Here is a 21073-nt window from a genome sequence, read left to right as displayed (position 1 = left end):
CAGTCGTGGCTCTGTGTCAGACTTATTCCAGTCCTCCCATTCATTACCACAGAGTTCATATTCAACATGAGCAAGATAAACTTCTCATGTGTCAACTACCAGGCAATGTATGAGTCAAAATATTGGATGCACTTGCAGAGCGATTGAAATTCTGACATATTTTTAACCATTTATTTATTTACAGAGTCAAAACATTCAGTCAGCAAGTGAATCTGGTCAATGCAACAACGAAGTCCTCCATCTACAAACAATTCATTCAGCCATTCCTCTCTACAGAACTTTCAGGTGCAGTACAGTTTAAGAGTGAATGATGCAATGCCAATACAAAATGAAAGTAATATATATATATATATATATATATATATATATATATATATATATATATATATATATATATATATATATATAAAATATAATGATTTGAAAAGTCTTTTAAAATACTAAATCTCCTTGCTCACAATTCAGTGGTGTTCTGATGAACTCCCAAATGCTCTGTGTTCAATCCAGGTCCTGCCTGTCTTTCCAAAACTGTGAGCAGCGCTGACTGGCTTGAAAAGAACTTTGGCAATTTCTCCAGCTATGCCACCTTGAAGGATCTGCAAACTCTGAATGGAAATTTCTCCAGTGTGAGTAACCTTTGACTTGCCCCAGCTGCTCATGTGAACTGTTATTATTTTATATTATTTTTTTAAACAAACAGCTTCATCTGTGATAACGTCCGCTGTCCATGTTGTGCTTCAGTTCGAATCGCTGGCACTGCTGACCCCTACCCAAGCAGCTGAACTCACATTGAGCTCTGGAGCGCTGAACAACACCAACCAGATCAGCGCTGTGTTCAACCGACTGCAGGAAGGCAATGCTTTCGAGAACGTAGAGGAGTTTCTGACGACACTGAGCGCGGCTCCTGAGGCAAGTCAATCACTGAAAGCGGCCGACAGATTTGGCGTTGACTCCATGGGGAATAGCCATGAGTACGATACTTTCTTATGGTGCCATTCTCAATCCTGGTGTTGTATCTCTGCAGGTTCCTGATATCACCCCTGCTGTGAGAGATGTGATGATGAACCGAACCTTCACGATCATCCGAGAGGAGTTCCGGAGATTTGAGGCCCCTGACTGGGTTGTGTGGTTCACTGTGAAGCTCATCCCCATCCTCCCCAGTTTCACCGCAGAAATGCTGGTTACAGTCGCAGCTGAGATCAACTGCACCAACTACCATGTGATGTGGGTGCCTGAAATTGGAGACAGGAAGTTCGCAGCACTGCACCGACACATCCACCTAATCACCCTCTGTGCCTTTCTGTTGCAGCGTTAAAGGACTGGGATCTGTGTTCCCCGAAATGACACTCCATAGGACGCAGGAGATAACCAAAGTTCTGGTGGAGCACCTGAAAAGTTTTGCCACCCAATTCAACAGTCCAGGTAGACATTCCAGAACATGCTTTTGCAGCATCCCTCTTTTGCCAGAACAGTGTGCGTTGCAGTATGTTTTTTTGTTTGTTTGTTTTTTGAGCTGACAGCTCGCCGTTGTTGAGCGTCAGCTTCGTGACAGTGCAGTGATGCAGGCTGATCTTTCTCCATCCCTATCTTTAAAAACAGGTTGCAGACAGAACGTTAGCAGCGATGCTCAATGGCTTAAAAGCAACTTGGGTCCATTCACCACAGTGGCCAATTACTCTGACCTCAAGGACTTGAACATCAGCGGGGTAATATATCTACCTTTTGTTGTGTTTCTGTTGTCACGTGGCTTTAAGAGAGCCTTTGATCAGCACCGGTACTTGTGCTTAGTGTATGGCAGAGAGCAAAGTGCAGACAGTCACATGCTATGCCCTTGGTGGTGTTTTTTTTTTTTTTTTTCTTTCTCTCTTTAGCTGGCAGCTCTGGAAACCCTGTCGCCCAATCAGAAAGCAGAGCTGCTGTTGGATCCATCCAGCGGTGCTCTTGAAAATGCGACCGCGGCGACGGAGGTGTTGAGCAGCATCCTAAAAACCCCGGATGAGAAGCAGCTTGAGGAATTCTTTGAAACATTCGTGCAGGTCAGCAGGGAGGTGAGTAGTTTATTTTATTTATTTATTTATTTTTTAACTTCAAGCAGACCGTGCTAGAAGTTCCCGCTTTGGTGCTAAAAGTGTCTGTTTCCCACCTCCTCCAGGCAAACATAACCTACATCACAAACGTGCACGTACGAGAGACAATGCTGAACCTGACTTTGAGTGCTCTGGCTCCCAAATTCCCCCTCTTCCAAACGAGTGACTACGAGCTGTGGTTCCAAATCAATCTAGCGCTCCTGCTGGCCAGCTTCCGTCCTTCGGTTCTGGTGGTGATCCCCACCAACCTCACCTGTGACTCTTACGATGCAATGTGAGCAGTCTGGTCGGCAATCTTGGTTTCACTTTTTTATATCCGGTCTGTGGAGCTAAACGTTGAGAATGTGCCTTTTTGTATGTTTCATCAGACTGAAAGGCCTGGAGATGGCTTTGGCAGATCTGCCAAGTGGAGTTAAAGTGGAGCTCGCGTCAAGTGTAGAAGAACTTCGACAGTCGCCACCAAAAGGTATGGCATGGCCGAAGCTCCTGGAATACGTAAACTAAAGAATTCTGACAAAATGTGTGTGAAGGTGAGCAATAATATCCAAGTGGCCTCCGACTGACAGAAATCTCTTTTGTCTTTGCTTCTCTGCAGGCTGCCTGCCTCCCCTCCCCGTCGGTTTAGTAAGTACTTCATTGTTTTGCACGAGTTATGGGTGGCGTTAAAGCCCAAGAGAAACTGTTCATAATTGTATTCTCTTCTCTTCTTGCTTCGCCTTCTCTCTCAATAGTGCAAAGAAACATTAGTAGATGGTGAGTCAGAACACACGACGGTAGTTTGCCATTGATAGAATTTTCTGGTTTTGCAATAAACTCACACGATAGCTAGTAGGTTCTCCACCTGATCTTTTTGTGGTCTTCCTTTGCAGAAAAGAGGCTGTGTCAAGCTGTTAGCAGGTGAGTGTCGGTTTGGTGTCTACTGGGAGCAGAAGTAGGCTTCAGAAAGTGGTGAAAATGGAAATAATGCTTTTGTGCCTTGCAGTGGTCAACTTGAGACTCGGCCTGCAGATTTCTCGGGCCGGCTGTGCAACTTCAGCATCTCTGAATACGCCTGCTCTTCGGTAAGTCTTCTATGAACCGTGCACCCGAGTGCTCGTCTTTGCAACGAGTCCTGTGTCTTTGACTGCACCTGTCTGTCCGCTGCTCTCCAGGTCGCATCAACTCTGTCCTCTGACGAGCTCTTCACGCTGCTGACTTGCAAAGCGGCAATCGGCACGAGCAACGGCACTGAGACGTGGAAGCTTTTCTTCCAGAAAGTCGCAGGAGTTCTGGAGGATGCTCTGTCAAAGTACTCCAACAAGGTAGGTGACAGCCCTGCTTTTTCTGCCACAGAAAATGAAGTGCTGCCTCGGAGCTCTGCATTGACATGCCCCATTGCTTTCACAGTCGCTCAGCGGCGGTCAGCCTCAGTCCCATGTTCTCGATGCCATTGGAGAGGTGAAAGTCAACAACTTCAGCGCTGCACAGCTGACAGATGCCAGCTTCGTTGCCGCCTGGTTCCAGGACAGGCTAAGACCCTTTTTGTCAGCAGTCTCTGGACACCTTCTGTCTTGCCTTAGCACCAAGAACTTCAGTTGCGACACCTACCAAGTTGTGTAAGTATGCTCAGTGCTGTGGAAATCCTGAAGTGGTGTTTAGGGCAGTGAAGTCGGGCAATCCGTAACGGCCGCTGATCTTTCTTGATTTAGGGTGCAGGCTCTCAGTGCTCAAGCATCCCTCATGCTGGAGGAGCAAAAACAGGACGTCTTCGCTAATTTCGTTCACCGCTTCCTCTCGAGGCGTGACCTAACAGGTACTTTTTAGTCCTTTTTTACTGTCTTAAATTGTTGTCATCTCCCGTGCTGTAGTACCTTAAGCACCTCTCAGCATCTCAGCTTGTCACGGTTATTTCAGCTTGCTCACAATTCAGTGGTGTTCTGATGAACTCCCAAATGCTCTGTGTTCAATCCAGGTCCTGCCTGTCTTTCCAAAACTGTGAGCAGCGCTGACTGGCTTGAAAAGAACTTTGGCAATTTCTCCAGCTATGCCACCTTGAAGGATCTGCAAACTCTGAATGGAAATTTCTCCAGTGTGAGTAACCTTTGACTTGCCCCAGCTGCTCATGTGATCTGTTATTATTTTATATTATTTTTTAAGCAAACGGCTTCATCTGTGATAACGTCCGCCGTCCATGTTGTGCTTCAGTTCGAATCGCTGGCACTGCTGACCCCTACCCAAGCAGCTGAACTCACATTGAGCTCTGGAGCGCTGAACAACACCAACCAGATCAGCGCTGTGTTCAACCGACTGCAGGAAGGCAATGCTTTCGAGAACGTAGAGGAGTTTCTGACGACACTGAGCGCGGCTCCTGAGGCAAGTCAATCACTGAAAGCGGCCGACAGATTTGGCGTTGACTCCATGGGGAATAGCCATGAGTACGATACTTTCTTATGGTGCCATTCTCAATCCTGGTGTTGTATCTCTGCAGGTTCCTGATATCACCCCTGCTGTGAGAGATGTGATGATGAACCGAACCTTCACGATCATCCGAGAGGAGTTCCGGAGATTTGAGGCCCCTGACTGGGTTGTGTGGTTCACTGTGAAGCTCATCCCCATCCTCCCCAGTTTCACCGCAGAAATGCTGGTTACAGTCGCAGCTGAGATCAACTGCACCAACTACCATGTGATGTGGGTGCCTGAAATTGGAGACAGGAAGTTCGCAGCACTGCACCGACACATCCACCTAATCACCCTCTGTGCCTTTCTGTTGCAGCGTTAAAGGACTGGGATCTGTGTTCCCCGAAATGACACTCCATAGGACGCAGGAGATAACCAAAGTTCTGGTGGAGCACCTGAAAAGTTTTGCCACCCAATTCAACAGTCCAGGTAGACATTCCAGAACATGCTTTTGCAGCATCCCTCTTTTGCCAGAACAGTGTGCGTTGCAGTATGTTTTTTTGTTTGTTTGTTTTTTGAGCTGACAGCTCGCCGTTGTTGAGCGTCAGCTTCGTGACAGTGCAGTGATGCAGGCTGATCTTTCTCCATCCCTATCTTTAAAAACAGGTTGCAGACAGAACGTTAGCAGCGATGCTCAATGGCTTAAAAGCAACTTGGGTCCATTCACCACAGTGGCCAATTACTCTGACCTCAAGGACTTGAACATCAGCGGGGTAATATATCTACCTTTTGTTGTGTTTCTGTTGTCACGTGGCTTTAAGAGAGCCTTTGATCAGCACCGGTACTTGTGCTTAGTGTATGGCAGAGAGCAAAGTGCAGACAGTCACATGCTATGCCCTTGGTGGTGTTTTTTTTTTTTTTTTCTTTCTCTCTTTAGCTGGCAGCTCTGGAAACCCTGTCGCCCAATCAGAAAGCAGAGCTGCTGTTGGATCCATCCAGCGGTGCTCTTGAAAATGCGACCGCGGCGACGGAGGTGTTGAGCAGCATCCTAAAAACCCCGGATGAGAAGCAGCTTGAGGAATTCTTTGAAACATTCGTGCAGGTCAGCAGGGAGGTGAGTAGTTTATTTTATTTATTTATTTATTTTTTAACTTCAAGCAGACCGTGCTAGAAGTTCCCGCTTTGGTGCTAAAAGTGTCTGTTTCCCACCTCCTCCAGGCAAACATAACCTACATCACAAACGTGCACGTACGAGAGACAATGCTGAACCTGACTTTGAGTGCTCTGGCTCCCAAATTCCCCCTCTTCCAAACGAGTGACTACGAGCTGTGGTTCCAAATCAATCTAGCGCTCCTGCTGGCCAGCTTCCGTCCTTCGGTTCTGGTGGTGATCCCCACCAACCTCACCTGTGACTCTTACGATGCAATGTGAGCAGTCTGGTCGGCAATCTTGGTTTCACTTTTTTATATCCGGTCTGTGGAGCTAAACGTTGAGAATGTGCCTTTTTGTATGTTTCATCAGACTGAAAGGCCTGGAGATGGCTTTGGCAGATCTGCCAAGTGGAGTTAAAGTGGAGCTCGCGTCAAGTGTAGAAGAACTTCGACAGTCGCCACCAAAAGGTATGGCATGGCCGAAGCTCCTGGAATACGTAAACTAAAGAATTCTGACAAAATGTGTGTGAAGGTGAGCAATAATATCCAAGTGGCCTCCGACTGACAGAAATCTCTTTTGTCTTTGCTTCTCTGCAGGCTGCCTGCCTCCCCTCCCCGTCGGTTTAGTAAGTACTTCATTGTTTTGCACGAGTTATGGGTGGCGTTAAAGCCCAAGAGAAACTGTTCATAATTGTATTCTCTTCTCTTCTTGCTTCGCCTTCTCTCTCAATAGTGCAAAGAAACATTAGTAGATGGTGAGTCAGAACACACGACGGTAGTTTGCCATTGATAGAATTTTCTGGTTTTGCAATAAACTCACACGATAGCTAGTAGGTTCTCCACCTGATCTTTTTGTGGTCTTCCTTTGCAGAAAAGAGGCTGTGTCAAGCTGTTAGCAGGTGAGTGTCGGTTTGGTGTCTACTGGGAGCAGAAGTAGGCTTCAGAAAGTGGTGAAAATGGAAATAATGCTTTTGTGCCTTGCAGTGGTCAACTTGAGACTCGGCCTGCAGATTTCTCGGGCCGGCTGTGCAACTTCAGCATCTCTGAATACGCCTGCTCTTCGGTAAGTCTTCTATGAACCGTGCACCCGAGTGCTCGTCTTTGCAACGAGTCCTGTGTCTTTGACTGCACCTGTCTGTCCGCTGCTCTCCAGGTCGCATCAACTCTGTCCTCTGACGAGCTCTTCACGCTGCTGACTTGCAAAGCGGCAATCGGCACGAGCAACGGCACTGAGACGTGGAAGCTTTTCTTCCAGAAAGTCGCAGGAGTTCTGGAGGATGCTCTGTCAAAGTACTCCAACAAGGTAGGTGACAGCCCTGCTTTTTCTGCCACAGAAAATGAAGTGCTGCCTCGGAGCTCTGCATTGACATGCCCCATTGCTTTCACAGTCGCTCAGCGGCGGTCAGCCTCAGTCCCATGTTCTCGATGCCATTGGAGAGGTGAAAGTCAACAACTTCAGCGCTGCACAGCTGACAGATGCCAGCTTCGTTGCCGCCTGGTTCCAGGACAGGCTAAGACCCTTTTTGTCAGCAGTCTCTGGACACCTTCTGTCTTGCCTTAGCACCAAGAACTTCAGTTGCGACACCTACCAAGTTGTGTAAGTATGCTCAGTGCTGTGGAAATCCTGAAGTGGTGTTTAGGGCAGTGAAGTCGGGCAATCCGTAACGGCCGCTGATCTTTCTTGATTTAGGGTGCAGGCTCTCAGTGCTCAAGCATCCCTCATGCTGGAGGAGCAAAAACAGGACGTCTTCGCTAATTTCGTTCACCGCTTCCTCTCGAGGCGTGACCTAACAGGTACTTTTTAGTCCTTTTTTACTGTCTTAAATTGTTGTCATCTCCCGTGCTGTAGTACCTTAAGCACCTCTCAGCATCTCAGCTTGTCACGGTTATTTCAGCTTGCTCACAATTCAGTGGTGTTCTGATGAACTCCCAAATGCTCTGTGTTCAATCCAGGTCCTGCCTGTCTTTCCAAAACTGTGAGCAGCGCTGACTGGCTTGAAAAGAACTTTGGCAATTTCTCCAGCTATGCCACCTTGAAGGATCTGCAAACTCTGAATGGAAATTTCTCCAGTGTGAGTAACCTTTGACTTGCCCCAGCTGCTCATGTGATCTGTTATTATTTTATATTATTTTTTAAGCAAACGGCTTCATCTGTGATAACGTCCGCCGTCCATGTTGTGCTTCAGTTCGAATCGCTGGCACTGCTGACCCCTACCCAAGCAGCTGAACTCACATTGAGCTCTGGAGCGCTGAACAACACCAACCAGATCAGCGCTGTGTTCAACCGACTGCAGGAAGGCAATGCTTTCGAGAACGTAGAGGAGTTTCTGACGACACTGAGCGCGGCTCCTGAGGCAAGTCAATCACTGAAAGCGGCCGACAGATTTGGCGTTGACTCCATGGGGAATAGCCATGAGTACGATACTTTCTTATGGTGCCATTCTCAATCCTGGTGTTGTATCTCTGCAGGTTCCTGATATCACCCCTGCTGTGAGAGATGTGATGATGAACCGAACCTTCACGATCATCCGAGAGGAGTTCCGGAGATTTGAGGCCCCTGACTGGGTTGTGTGGTTTACTGTGAAGCTCATCCCCATCCTCCCCAGTTTCACCGCAGAAATGCTGGTTACAGTCGCAGCTGAGATCAACTGCACCAACTACCATGTGATGTCAGTGAATCTAGACATTTCTTTAAATCTTTGTTGAAATTTGGCATTTTAATACACAAATATCATTTATTTGTTCTTCTGCTTTCCAATCTGGACTTTCCAATTTTCTTTTGTTGTTTGAAATATATTAAGGACATATCTTACCAGGTGTCTGTTAAGCCAGATATTTGTAGTTTGTTTTTTTAGTTCAGATATTAATTTTCAGTTTTAATTATTTTATTTTTTTTATTAATTTATTTTGCCAATTTTAATTTAATTATTTTCAAAGTTTTTTTCAGGAGTTTTTTCTTTTGATTTTGCTGTGTAAATGGGCTGCTATCTGTTTTAAATTTTTAAATGACGTTATGGTAAACATTCACTAAAGAGACATTGAGAGATTCAGGATGTCAGTGAATCTCATGTTGTTCACAGTGTTAAAGGACTCAGTACAGCTTATTCTCAAATGATTGTCAAAAGAAGAGAGGAAGTTGCTGCAGGCCTTGTGCACTACCTAAAGCAGTCTGTGCACCAGATCAATCAACCAGGTAAGTTCTCTTGTATTATTAAGGTTTGTGGTTTTTTACATCCTAACTGAATCCTTAAATATGTCCAAAATTACTGTCTACATTCTGCAGCCTGCAAACAGGACATCAAAAATGACACTGACTGGCTGGTTTTGAACCTGGGTCAGTTCTTCACCTATGTGCCTTATTCTGACTTGGCAGAATTCAACATCTCTAGGGTAAAACTGAAAAGTCTAGTCAAACTAAAATTCAAACTCTCCTTGCTGTCGACCAGAAATTATTTGTGCAGTGATGATCTGGACTCCAGTGTGCACTGAGATGTTTCATTTCCTGACAGAATTAAGGTGTTTTTTTGTTTTTGTTTTTTTGCGGTGCAGGAAGCAGTGTATGGTTCTCTCACTGGTAAACAGAAGGTAGAGCGAATCTTGACACCAGGTCTGTTGGAGGATGAGTCTGACGTGAGAGAAGTGTTTGGATCTGTTGTAAACTCTCAATACGAGAACCATTTGGATGATTTCTTTAACAAATTCATCAGCACTTCTGCACAGGTGGGAATATTTTTAATTGACTTGCATATTCATATAACGTGTGTGTGTGTGTGTGTGTGTGTGTGTGTGTGTGGGGGTGGGTGGGGGGAAGGGGGGGGGGGGGGGGGGGGGGGGGTGTTGTGTGTGTTGTATTTTGGCTAAATAAATGTTGATTCAGATGTACTCAGCGTACCCAGTGTAGTGCCTATTCAAAAGCATGTGTGAAAGTGTCTGCATTGTGCTTTGTTTTCAGAGAAACGTATCAAGTATCAACACTGCTGTGAGCAGCATCATTCTGAACATGACATTGATGGACCTGGTGACCAGATTTGACACCTTCACCCCGCAGACATTTGCTCTATGGTTCCAGACTTACCTGCACCTGTTCCTCCCTGGGATCAGTCCAGATAGTCTTTCTGTCATCCCTAAGACCATCAGCTGTGATTCTTACAGAGAAATGTGAGCACTACCCGTGAACCATTGAGTCCTTAGCCAAGCAGACAAAATGTATATTTCAGAAAAATTCACAAAATGTGAGCTTTAAAAAATGAACCTGGTTTAGACCCCTAGTTCAGTCATTAGTGCAATGGTCAGAGTCAGTATGACATTTCTAGAGCTGTCCCTTTGTTAAAATCATTCATTTGATCCCTAAACCCACAAAATGCACAGAAATAAACAGTATGCATTGGGTCTTTTCAAGTTACAAGCTACTCATTTATTTAAAGAAGTTAATTAATTAGATACATTAATGCTATTTAAGGGGGTCGATTTTTTAATTATGTAATGACCATATTATTTGATAAAGTTCAGGTTAGTATTTAGTAATGCTTGTTAGGAAGAGGGATTGCATTCACAGTCCATTCTGGGCTATTTGCAGATATACAGTACTGCTCAAAAGTTTGGGTTCAGAGTGTTTTTAAACAATTCTCTTATGCTAACCAAGGCTGAAATGATTTGATAATTGCATATAGAAAAATATTACAATTTAAAAGAACTGTTTTATTTTTGAATATCTTTTAAATTGTAATTTATTTATGTGATGGCAAAGCTCCCTTTCTTGATCCATCAGAAATCATTCTAATATGCTGATTTGGCGCTCAAATAACATTTATTATTATTATTATCAATGTTGAACCTTGACCTGGAACACAAAACCTTGGGGCCTTCCTTGACATCTCAGTCTTTGTGTTTAGCAGAAACATGTATTTCATCCATTCATTTCTTTATTTTTGTGTTTGTAGCGTGAAAGGCTGTGATAACGTTTTCAGCAGCCTCACAGCAATTCAGACTAATGATGTCTACCGTTTCACACGTGACTATCTCTCCCACCAGCAGGGCCAAGGTACTGTGTGTGTGTGTGTGTGTGTGTGTGTGTGTGTGTGTGTGTGTGTGTGTGTGTGTGTGTGTGTGTGTGTGTCCAAATGTCCCCACAAGGATAGTAAAACCTGTCATTTTTGTCTTTGTGGGACATTTTTGGTCCCCATAAGGAAAACAGATTTTAAATCATACTAGGTGATATTTTTTTTGTTGTTGTTTGTTTGTTTGTTTGTTTGTTTGTTTCTGTGATGGGTAGGGTTAGGGGATAGAATATACAGTTTGTACAGTATAAAAGCCATTACGTCTATGGAGAGTCCCTTTAAAACATGAAACCCAATGTTTGTGTCTGCGTGTGAGTGTTAGTCCGTGCATCTCATGTCTCTCTGATATTTCAGGTCAGTCCTGTGTGCAGAGTACAAACAGTGACTCTGATTGGCTGCTAAAAAATTTTGGCCAGTTCCGCATATTTGCCTCCTTTACTGAACTGATCAACTTGAAGGGAGACTTCAATGGGGTGAGCAGAGAAACTACAGCCTGTGTGCTGTAATACTCATCTCTCTCTGTCTCTGTCTCTGTCTGTCTCTCTCTCTCTCTCTCTCTCTCTCTCTCTCTCTCTCAGTGTTTTAATACCTGTCTCTCTCTCTGTCAGGTTGAAGCTGCAGACTTGCTGACTCCAGCCCAGCTGGCTGAGCTTTGCTCCGCCCCTTCACGGCTCCGCGGACCGCAGGATGTTTACACTGTGATGAGTGCTGTTGAAACACAGCAGCTTTCAGACTTTTTTGATGTTCTTTCTCCAAACATCCAAGTACGTAATGAAATTTTTCTCAGCAGGCTGCTGTGATATGCAGATATTTGTGTATTTTTCTAATGATGCTTTCCCTGGTTTGTCGTACAGGTGAACGAACTGAACTACTCTGTTGAGGTGAAGCAGGCGTTCCTCCAGACGGTGTTTGTGAGAGGCGGGCTGTCGTCTCCCTCAGTCAGTGATTCAGAGGTGTCAGTCTGGCTCAGGGTTCGACTCAGACCTCTGCTGTCTGCTTTGAGCTCAGCAAACGTTACAGTATACTTTGACATCGTCAGGACTCGAGGCTGCGGCGTCAGACAGGAGGCGTAAGAGACCGACATTTAGCTCCGTTCTAGTGAGAATTTCCATGGGGTTTACAGATGGTTCACTCACTCACTATGTTTGTGTATTTGTGATGTAGTGTAAGTGTGCTGGACTCTTTAAGAACGGCTCTGAATGAAAACACACAACGTCAGATCTATAACAACATCCAACAGTTACTCACAGGTACAACACACACACGTTTCTCAATGATGCTCAAATAACACTGGCATATTTTTTTCTAAGATTGTTATGGTTAAGGTCAGTATTTTATAATCGAGCCCTGGCACAGAAAAGTGGCCAGAGTTGAAGAAGCAGCTGTCGATGTTGTTTGTCCCTGCAGATGCGGAGCCTCTTCGCTGTTATGGCAACGGGAGTTTCTACCTTTTCCTCAAGACTTTCTTCCTTCATTTTGGATTTCCGGACCTGAGCACCTTCCTGTCTCTGATCCCTGTGGACAGGAGGCCTGAGGTACCGCAGCGACGCTCCTCTCTCGTTCATTCTCTTTCCATCGCAGCCCTCCTGACCTGTTTTCCTCCTGCAGGTGTTGAGCTCCATCTCTACAGTAGAGCTGAGCGAGTTTCTGCAGGCGCCGCAAACTCTCGGGGACGGAACGGGACTCTGTGATCTGCTCAGCCAGTACAACCGGACCACACAGTATCTGGAGAAGGTAGGACATCCCAAATGATCTCAGAACTCCTTAAATAATCATACTTTTTTCACAATTTGTTTGTGGGATTCGTTTCATGATTCGCTTAGGTCACTTGCTGCATATTCCCTTTATGGATCATTTTAAGCTTGACTGAAAGTGTATTTTTTATTAAGTCACCAGAGTCCTTGTGTGAATCTGTGTGTCTGTGTCCCGCAGGAGCCGCTGGGGTCCGTGGCTTTGGCCCGGCAGGTGTTGTCCTGCGTCTGGCCTCAAGTTCTGAAGATGGAGCTCCAGTCTGAGGTGGATCAGTGGTTTGATTCTCGACTTGTTCAGTATCTGCCGCTGCTTACCTCACAGTTCATCGGTCCAGCACAACTCAGCAACGCCACCTGCCTGCCGTACAAAAAACTGTAAGCCTGCAGGGTTAAACATCACAAAATACCTCCACATGAATATCTCGCTTTATACTAAGTGTGTGTGTGTGTGTGTGTGTGTGTGTGTGTTTAGTGTTTCAGTTCTTGGAAACAACTACAACTTCTCCAAAACTGATTTCACCCCAGAAGATGTTTACAGCTCCATGAAGGTGTATCTCACAAATGGTACGAATATGTACTTGGTATATGTTTCATAGCTGTAGAGTTGTGTGGATATGAGCATGTGTGTATGTTAAAATGGTAATTGTGTGTGTGTGTGTACAGGTGGCTCTCCGCGGTGTTATGACGCCTCCGATTCTCAGCTGAACTCCACGAACTGGCTTGTCAGCTACATTGGCGTCTTCATCAGCTACGTCACTCTGTCCGACCTCAACTCCTTCGTTTCATCTAACCAGGTAACACACTTTGATGCTTTTATCCAAAGTGACTTTCAGATGATTCATCTTAACACACACATGCATGTCTGCACTTTCAAGAGAAGTGTTTCCAGTAACAGCGCTCTTGTTATTGTGTAGATCGGCGTGTTCTTGGAAAACCCGGAGAACCTTCAGCTGCTCAACAGCACCGTAACCATCCAGTCCAGTGTAGCGAGCTACTATATCACACAGCTGTACATCCAGAACCCCTCCTTCAACCCCATCAGGTTTGTATCACAGTGAATCATGGACGTCAAGCATGACTAAAGCAGAGCAACTGTATATTCACACGTGTGTGTGTGTGTGTGTGTGTGTGTGTGTGTGTGTGTGTATGTGTGTGTTGTACAGGTTGCCAGGCCAGTTCCTGTGTGGAATCCCATCATTTGCATTTGAGCTTCTGGGAACATCAGACAGTTTGTTGCTCATCCAACGAATCAATGTCTTCTGCAATGGAACCGAAAGCCCTGAGGTGATCAGTCGATTGATTTTTTTGATCAGTTTACTGCATTTGACCTGCAGCACTGACACATTTCCCATCATCCTCTGTTCAGATCACAGCTGCTCTCGCTGCCAACCTCCCCTCCATCTCCTCCTCTACCATACACCTGCTCGGCAATCAGAGCGTCGGCCTGACGGAGGGTCAGATAAGCTCCGCCTCCTCTGATGTCATCAAGGGCGCGCTGTCCACTCTCAGCGCCGTCGATGGCTGGAATCAGGGCCAAGCTAATGCAGTCATACAAACTCTCATTGAGTCTGACTTTCCAGTGAGTCTCAATAACACCCACAAGTCCGTAGGTGCATTTTGTAGGGTAAAGTTTGCAAAACGTACATAAACAACAGCACACTACTAGTGATCAGGATCAAAATCAGAAAGCATAAGTACAATAATTACTTCGACAATGTCTGTTATTTCTTTACAATAAAATAAAATAAAATAATAAAGAATCAGTTTCAGAGCCATGTTATACAATGTTATGAACACTAGATGTCCACACCGTACAACGCATTAAAAAGCTTTGAGGAAAGTTATATAGTTATTTATTTATTTATTTTAATTAATAAAAATGACAAAAAACAAACACAAGAAAATTATTAAAACTCTAACTAAAATTAAAATAGAAAATTTACAAATAAAAACTACCATAATTCAAAATATTAATAGTTCAGTTTCTGATTTTCATTTAAATTAAAAGTACTAAAATTACTAAAACTAAAACAAAAATGAATAAAAACTGTATAGACACAGTTTAAAAAAAAAATAATAAAAATGACAAAAACAAACCAAAAAAAATACTAAAACTTTAACTAAAAAATTTAAATAAAAAAATGGAAAATATACTAATAAAAACTAATTCAAAATATTAATAATTCAGTTTCTGATTTTCATTTAAATTTAAAGAACTAAAATTACTAAAACTAAAACAAAAACTGAATAACTATATAGACATATATTTAAAATGTGATAAAAATGACAAAAAACAACAAAATTACTTAAATGTTACTAAAAATAGAAACTATAGAAATAAAAACGAATTCAAAGTATTAATAGAAACTATAATAGCATATTAATGATTCCTGACTGAATCAGACGTGAGGACGAGTGACTCTTGTGTTTCTGAGTAAGTTTTTGGGATGTTTTGCAGATCGACTCCGGCTCTTCCCTGCTGTCTCTCGGGACACTCGTCAAGGGTGTTCCATCAGAAACCATCTCCAGCATCACACCTTCAGAGCTCCTGAGCATATCCAACAATCCCACCTTCATCAGCAACATCCTCTCGGCTCCGGTCATCCTGCAACTCGTTTACGTCATGAAGGTGCCGCTCAGACGCCTTTAACAGAGTAACGCTCACCTCTTCATCTTCAGCCGCCTCTCAGATGCTCTGTTCTTTTGCCCCCAGATCGTGTCCATCAATGAAACTAAAGTCATTGAGAATGTCCCGGATGCGTTGGCTGGATCGATCCCGCGGGTGTTGCTGGTTCCTCAGGAGTCAGTGAATGTAACCCTGATCAACCAGAAGCAGTGGACGCAGGAGCAGGTGCGACATGTTCATTTGGTGTCCCGCAGCTTTCTCCATCATGTTTTCATGATGATGGAAGAGGAAAAACATTGTAAAATATCCCAGAGGACCTGCTGTGATCAGATTTTGTGCCTGTGATGGTGTTCGGTGTCAAATTATAAATGTGTAAAATATGAACATGCAAAAGATGCTTGCCTTTCGTTGTATGTTTGTTTGTGTGTGTATGCTGATTTCCGGTCATGTGGTTGGTTCATTAGGCTGTGATGCTGTTTGGCTCTGTAGCCAGTGTCAGTACGGATACAGAGGAGTAAGTGACTCAGAGATATGAAGAGAGTATCAGCTTATGGCTCGTACGGCAGGCGTTTACGAGCACGTGTGTGTTTGTCTCCCTCTGCAGGCTGTCCGAGGCGCTGCTGCAGGGTTTCACCTGCACTTCCATCCAGACGCTCAGTGAAGTGAAGGTCAAGCAGCTGGTCAGAGCCTGCAGACATCGGCCCGGACGTAAGAAGGTCCAGCTGAAGGAGAGTCAGGTACCGCGATGCTTCACCGCAGAGCTGGACGTTACTTACGGTACTGTTTGCCAGGTTTGTGACTGTCGTCTTGTTGTTTTCCAGCTGATGTGCATGTACAACTTCGTGAAAGACGAAGCCTCGCCGAGCTTTACAGATTTACCTTCAGAAACGCTGCTGTACTACAGGTGAGTGACACATTTACATTTATTCACTTGCTTTTATCTAAAGCGACAAATGAGAATGATACCAGCTGAAGGGAAACAAGTATTGCTGTCATTATAAAAGCAAGGAAAATTAATTTATAAAAGCACATTTCATACACAGTGGTGATTTAAAGTGCTTTACATAAAAAGGATCACAACATATGAAGAAAAGAGCAAAACACATTAAAAACAAGATTTAATATTCTCAGTCATTTCTCTTCTCCAGTAAATGTATCTCAATTTAAGAATGTTTAGATATTTGTGCTGGAAAACAAGACTGAGGAAGAACATCATGTTTAGCACAATCAAACTGACAAATTTATAAATGTTCTCAAACAAGATGTTGGACTGTTTGTTTGTCCATTTGTTTGTTCTTTTACTTTTATTCATGGTCATTTGTTCACATGTTTTTGTTGGTCAGCTATGAGAAGGTGGCGAAGGCAAATTGCCGCTCGTATTTCAGCGCTGTAGGAACGGCAGATTACTCTGTTCTTTCCAGCGTCCTCGACAAACAGACGACTCTGTTCAACAACGCACGAGACTGTCTGGTGAGCAGCATACACACACACACTCAGTATCTTTCTTTCCACCCCAGACTCTTGTAATCGTGTGTGTGTGTGTGTGTTGTAGGGCATCTCGGGTCAGAGTCTAAGCAAAGCTCAGGTGGAGGTTCTGGGGAATCTGTCGTGCACGCTGGACCCCGTCTACATCCAGAACTCTGATCCAGCCATCATTGAGAGCCTGAAGAACTGCCACGATCTGTCCGAGGCTCAGATCAGTGCGGTGGAAACACTGCTGCTCACGGGAAACACGGCCTACGGGTGAGAGAAATCAGGAGACGGAGAGCTTTGGATCAAATGAGTCTCGTGTTCTGCATCAGTGAGGGTGAATAACAGATGTGAGGTGTGTTTCTGCTCTCAGGAACTCTTCAGTGTGGGATCAGCAGACGCTGGAGCGATTGGACATCCTGCCGCTGTACTTCACTGAGGGCTTCTGGCAGCGGTTCAACGCCGTACGGATGTTTATTCTCTTCTCCTCTCTCTCTTGTGTTCCAGGTGTGTGTACTGCTGCTTTATTTCTGTGTGTGTGTGTGTGTGTTTACAGTCTGTGAAGAGGAAGTACATGAAGGTGTTCATGCCGTCTTTGAGGACGAGAAACACAGAGAAGCCGAAACTAAAGAAACTCTTTAAGAACTGCAATGCTGAGTTAGATGCTAAAAGCAGAATCAGGCGCTCCGCAGGTAAAACACACACAATGACACATATGAATGTGTAGTTAGAGTAGTATGGAAGATCGTTTCTGCCACAGAAAACTGAATAATAGTTGAGTTGTGATGAACTCTGTCATGTAAAGAGGAGCATCTTATATCGGCATGATGACAGTATGTTGGTTTGTGTCGGTCAGTCTGCACTGCAGGAAACATCACTGAAGCCACCATCACTGACGCCTCCTTCCCGTTCGGCTACACTTTGGCTCAGTTCGACGCGTGTCTGGACGTCAGGGTCCTCCGGGATAACCTGGCCGCGGTCACAGAGAAGGTGGACGACAACGATTTCCAGAGAGTGGTTCTGAACAAGCTGAAGCAGGTGAGCCGTGTACGTCTGAAGCGTGTGATTCGAGTGCTGTCGTGAGTGAGCTTGTGTGACGCCGGCGTGTGTTTCAGGTGTATCCCGGCGGTCTGGCCGACAGCGTGCTGAAGGTGCTCGCGTCTGTTTCACGACAAGCCACGGTGGATGAAATCAGGACGTGGAGCGTCACCACCATCGACACGTTAACCACTCTGATGGACAAAAACAACGGGGAATGGGATCGAGACAAGGTGTGTGTGTGTGTGTTTACTTGACTCAGTGGTTCAGTGACCATATAAAGATATAAAGTAAATGTAGAGACACTTTACGGTAACACTTTACAATAAGGTTTCATTTGTTAGCATTAGTTAACAACATTAGTAAACATGAACTAACAATGAACAGTTGTTTTTATATTAACTAACGTTAACAAAGATTAATAAATAGAGTTTGTGTTAGTCTGTAGATATTATAAAGAGATTTATATATGAACTGATGAAACCACAGCTAGATAAACGTGTGTGTGTGTGTGTTGTAGAGTAAGGAGGTGATCCTCAGGTATCTGAGTGTGGCCGGACACACTTTAGGCACTAATGAACTGAACGTGATCGGCTCGAGTCTGTGCTCACTGAACATCTCAACACTGCAGAGCATTAAAGCTGGAGACCTGAGGTACTGCGTCACACTCGAAGACTCGCTCGTCACACACTTATTCAAGATCAGCTCAGTTCATTCATTCATTCATTCATGTCCGTCTCTCTCTCTCTCTCTCCTCATGAGCAGCAATGCAAATGTTCTGGATCTTTCCTCATGTTCATATGAGCAGAAATCAGTTCTGTACGTCACTGCAAACTCCTCATACAGAGCTCAACGCAACAACGGCCCGATTTACTACCACCTCATCAACCCTTACCTCGGTAACACACACACACTCACACACACACACACACGCACTCACGCACACACACACTCACACACACACACATACAGTTCCTGTGGTTACACTCAAACATTAGTATAGAAGGGAATTTAAAAGACTTTTCATACATTGATATTATGCACAAGAGTCACTATTTAAGTCTTCTGTGTGTGTGTGTGTGTGTGTGTGTGTGTGTGTGTGTGTGTGTGTGTGTGTGCAGGTGGAGCTCCGCTTGAGGACGTGAGGGCTTTGGCCTCTTATAACATCGCTATGGACGTCAGCACCTTGAGAAGCCTTAGCTTACCTGTTGTCACGGTAACTCAATCTCTCTCTCACACACACACACACACACACACACACGTACAGCTCTGTGTTGGTCTCAGTCTGATTTTAGCCGTGTGTTTCAGAGTCTGAGTGTGTCTGATGTTCGGGCTCTGATGGGTTCGGCCGTGGCGGATCTGAAGGTGTTTGAGAACGACTCTGTGGTTCAGGCCTGGATCGCCTCACAGCCGCAGTCTCAGTTAGACACGCTGAATCTGGGTCTGCGTGGAGGTCGAGCCGATCTGAGCACATCGTCCGCTCCCGTCACCGGACAGACCAACATCAACGGCAACAGCACGCAGACGCCCACTCTCAGCCAATCAGCTACAACTGTCGCTGCAGAAGGTAAAGCCACGCCCCCTCTGATCCACTGACAGTCACCATTTACCACCAGAACAAACTGTCAAACACTAACGAATGACACTAATGGGGTGTGTGTGTGTGTGTGTGTTTCAGGATCTGCATCAGCACTTCATCTCGGTCCAGGCGTGTGGTTCATCTCATCCTGCGTGTGGCTTCTGACTTTAACATGATACTCGATCAATGAATCCAACATCAGTGAAAATCAATGAAATCAATATCAAAAATCCATTACACTGATTCAAGCACTCCATTAGATCAATATTACTTCTTAATATCACTAATCTATTTTCGTTGATTTTAGAACCAGCTCATATTTGTTCTGAAATGATTTTTAATTTAATGTTAATGACCGTATAACAAATATATGTTTAATTTAAGATATTTCTAGTCTAATAAAAGTAATTACACTTAGGATGAAAATTGAAATGAAGGAAATTGCATTTTGTTTAATTAATATAATGATAGAATAACAAATGATCTTGTGCCTTAACTGTCACTGTAAAATTATTCATTATTTTTTGGTTTCAATAAAATGAACATGCATCTTTATGATTTCTTGATAAATGTGTGAGTTATGTATCAAAATACCTGCATTCCAATTTTTGTGTAGAAATGTACACAGATGTGAGCTGCATCTGTCTAAACCTCGTTTTGGGGACGGCTTCATTTATCAATAAGTATAAAAAAGGTTTTTTTTTGTTTTTTTGTTTAGTTTTTAAAGGCGGGGAGAACTTTATTTTAAACTTACTTTATTTTTAAAACTTTATTTTTATTAATTACTTTGTTACCAAAAATATTTTATTGCAAAATGCATAAAGTTAAGGTGAGGGCTATAGTGTTTATAACCAGATATAAAACGACAGAAGTCTGTTAAATGTCTCCATTTACACAGCAGAGTAAACCTCAGTTTGAATGAACATAAAACCTATAAATATAATACTTACAGTTGTGGTTTACTCAATATTGCGACAATATCTCTCAAAAAGTTGGCCCTCTCAAGGCACCTTTTCAAAAATATGAGAATTTGCCTCTCTATGATACGTTATCTTAAGAAATATATTAAAATTTGTTTTACATGATTCTGTAATTCTGATTTTTGTTAGAGTACTTGCAGTGATTATTTTGGTCAGTAATGTTGGACACTTTTCCAGGAGGATGAATGTCTGGTGTTGAGTTACAGATGTACAGAAATTCCTTTGAATTTAAGTTTAATAATAAAAAATCAATTTTAAAAATTTAGAAGCGGAAATTATATATTTGATCATCTTAGATCAGTGGTTCTCGAATGTTTGTTTGAGCGAGGGACTCATACCTATGTCAAAGAAAGCTCTTTCTGAAGGCTTCATTGGCTAATAACTCACTTATTAAACATTGTGCAGTATTTCAAGTTTCATACCTCTTTATCACTGTCTGATCTGAGTTAATCATTTAGTATAATCTGTATTATTTACAAGTCAAGTCAGCTTTATTTCTATAGTGCTTTATACAATACAGCTTGTTTCAAAGCAGTTTCACCATAATAAACAGGGAAATGATGATCAATGATGCAAACTTCATCAAATATGAGACAGAACGAAGACTATTGGTAGATGTTCCAGGAGAAGTTCTTAATCAGGTTCTGTATTGTTCACAACTGAATAACAAATGTCAAATATCTTCAAAGGCTTCTACTGTATCTCGTGAGTCTCTGTATCTGTGGTTTCACACACACGTGCCTTTATTTTCATCAGTCGTCAGTGTTCTTCCTCTCATCCTCTTCCTCAGGTGGCCTGTGTGATCGTCCCCTCACTGTCTGTAAAGTAAGAACCTCCACAAAAAAGTCAAGATTTGTTTACTGTTTTTTTTTTTTTTTTTTTCCCCTTTTTTGATTATTTTGTAAATATTTAGAACAAAAGTCCAAGAGGACAAACAGCAAAGACATGTTTCCACTAC

The 21073-nt window shown here is 43.6% G+C and overlaps 1 protein-coding gene across 1 annotated transcript; it reads left to right on the top strand.

Annotated features, from left to right (window-relative positions):
* Positions 1-510: 510 nt before the first annotated feature.
* LOC127520644 (uncharacterized) lies at positions 511-20397 on the top strand. Its single transcript, XM_051908996.1, has 66 exons — positions 511-626; positions 742-909; positions 1025-1224; positions 1310-1422; positions 1600-1706; positions 1872-2048; positions 2153-2361; positions 2456-2553; positions 2683-2711; positions 2819-2840; positions 2957-2984; positions 3070-3148; positions 3239-3388; positions 3474-3682; positions 3776-3879; positions 4039-4157; positions 4272-4439; positions 4555-4754; positions 4840-4952; positions 5130-5236; positions 5401-5577; positions 5682-5890; positions 5985-6082; positions 6212-6240; positions 6348-6369; positions 6486-6513; positions 6599-6677; positions 6768-6917; positions 7003-7211; positions 7305-7408; positions 7568-7686; positions 7801-7968; positions 8084-8283; positions 8695-8807; positions 8898-9004; positions 9164-9334; positions 9567-9772; positions 10555-10655; positions 11026-11144; positions 11280-11435; positions 11526-11740; positions 11836-11921; positions 12079-12206; positions 12280-12405; positions 12604-12797; positions 12895-12986; positions 13086-13216; positions 13337-13464; positions 13586-13706; positions 13789-14001; positions 14881-15051; positions 15136-15273; positions 15513-15562; positions 15653-15785; positions 15870-15952; positions 16392-16518; positions 16601-16791; positions 16892-16982; positions 17075-17210; positions 17375-17556; positions 17634-17789; positions 18077-18210; positions 18322-18455; positions 18678-18772; positions 18865-19123; positions 19235-20397. The coding sequence occupies exons 3-66, from the start codon at positions 1058-1060 to the stop codon at positions 19309-19311; spliced, it is 8355 nt and encodes a 2784-aa protein (XP_051764956.1). The 5' UTR covers positions 511-626; positions 742-909; positions 1025-1057; the 3' UTR covers positions 19312-20397.
* The last annotated feature ends 676 nt before the right edge of the window (positions 20398-21073 follow it).

Source organism: Ctenopharyngodon idella, chromosome 1 (genome assembly GCF_019924925.1).
Source record: "Ctenopharyngodon idella isolate HZGC_01 chromosome 1, HZGC01, whole genome shotgun sequence".
In the NCBI taxonomy this organism is placed as follows: Eukaryota; Metazoa; Chordata; class Actinopteri; order Cypriniformes; family Xenocyprididae; genus Ctenopharyngodon; species Ctenopharyngodon idella.
The sequence above is the reverse complement of the archived record's forward strand: the minus strand, read 5'-3'. Positions and strand labels throughout refer to the sequence as shown.

Coding starts and splice junctions, on each gene's coding strand:
- LOC127520644 (XM_051908996.1), top strand. CDS start 1,058: ATGATGAACCGAACCTTCACGATCATCCGAGAGGAGTTCCGGAGATTT. Junction 4,755..4,839: donor TGCACCAACTACCATGTGAT/GTGGGTGCCTGA, acceptor TTTCTGTTGCAG/CGTTAAAGGACTGGGATCTG. Junction 11,741..11,835: donor TGCGGCGTCAGACAGGAGGC/GTAAGAGACCGA, acceptor TTTGTGATGTAG/TGTAAGTGTGCTGGACTCTT.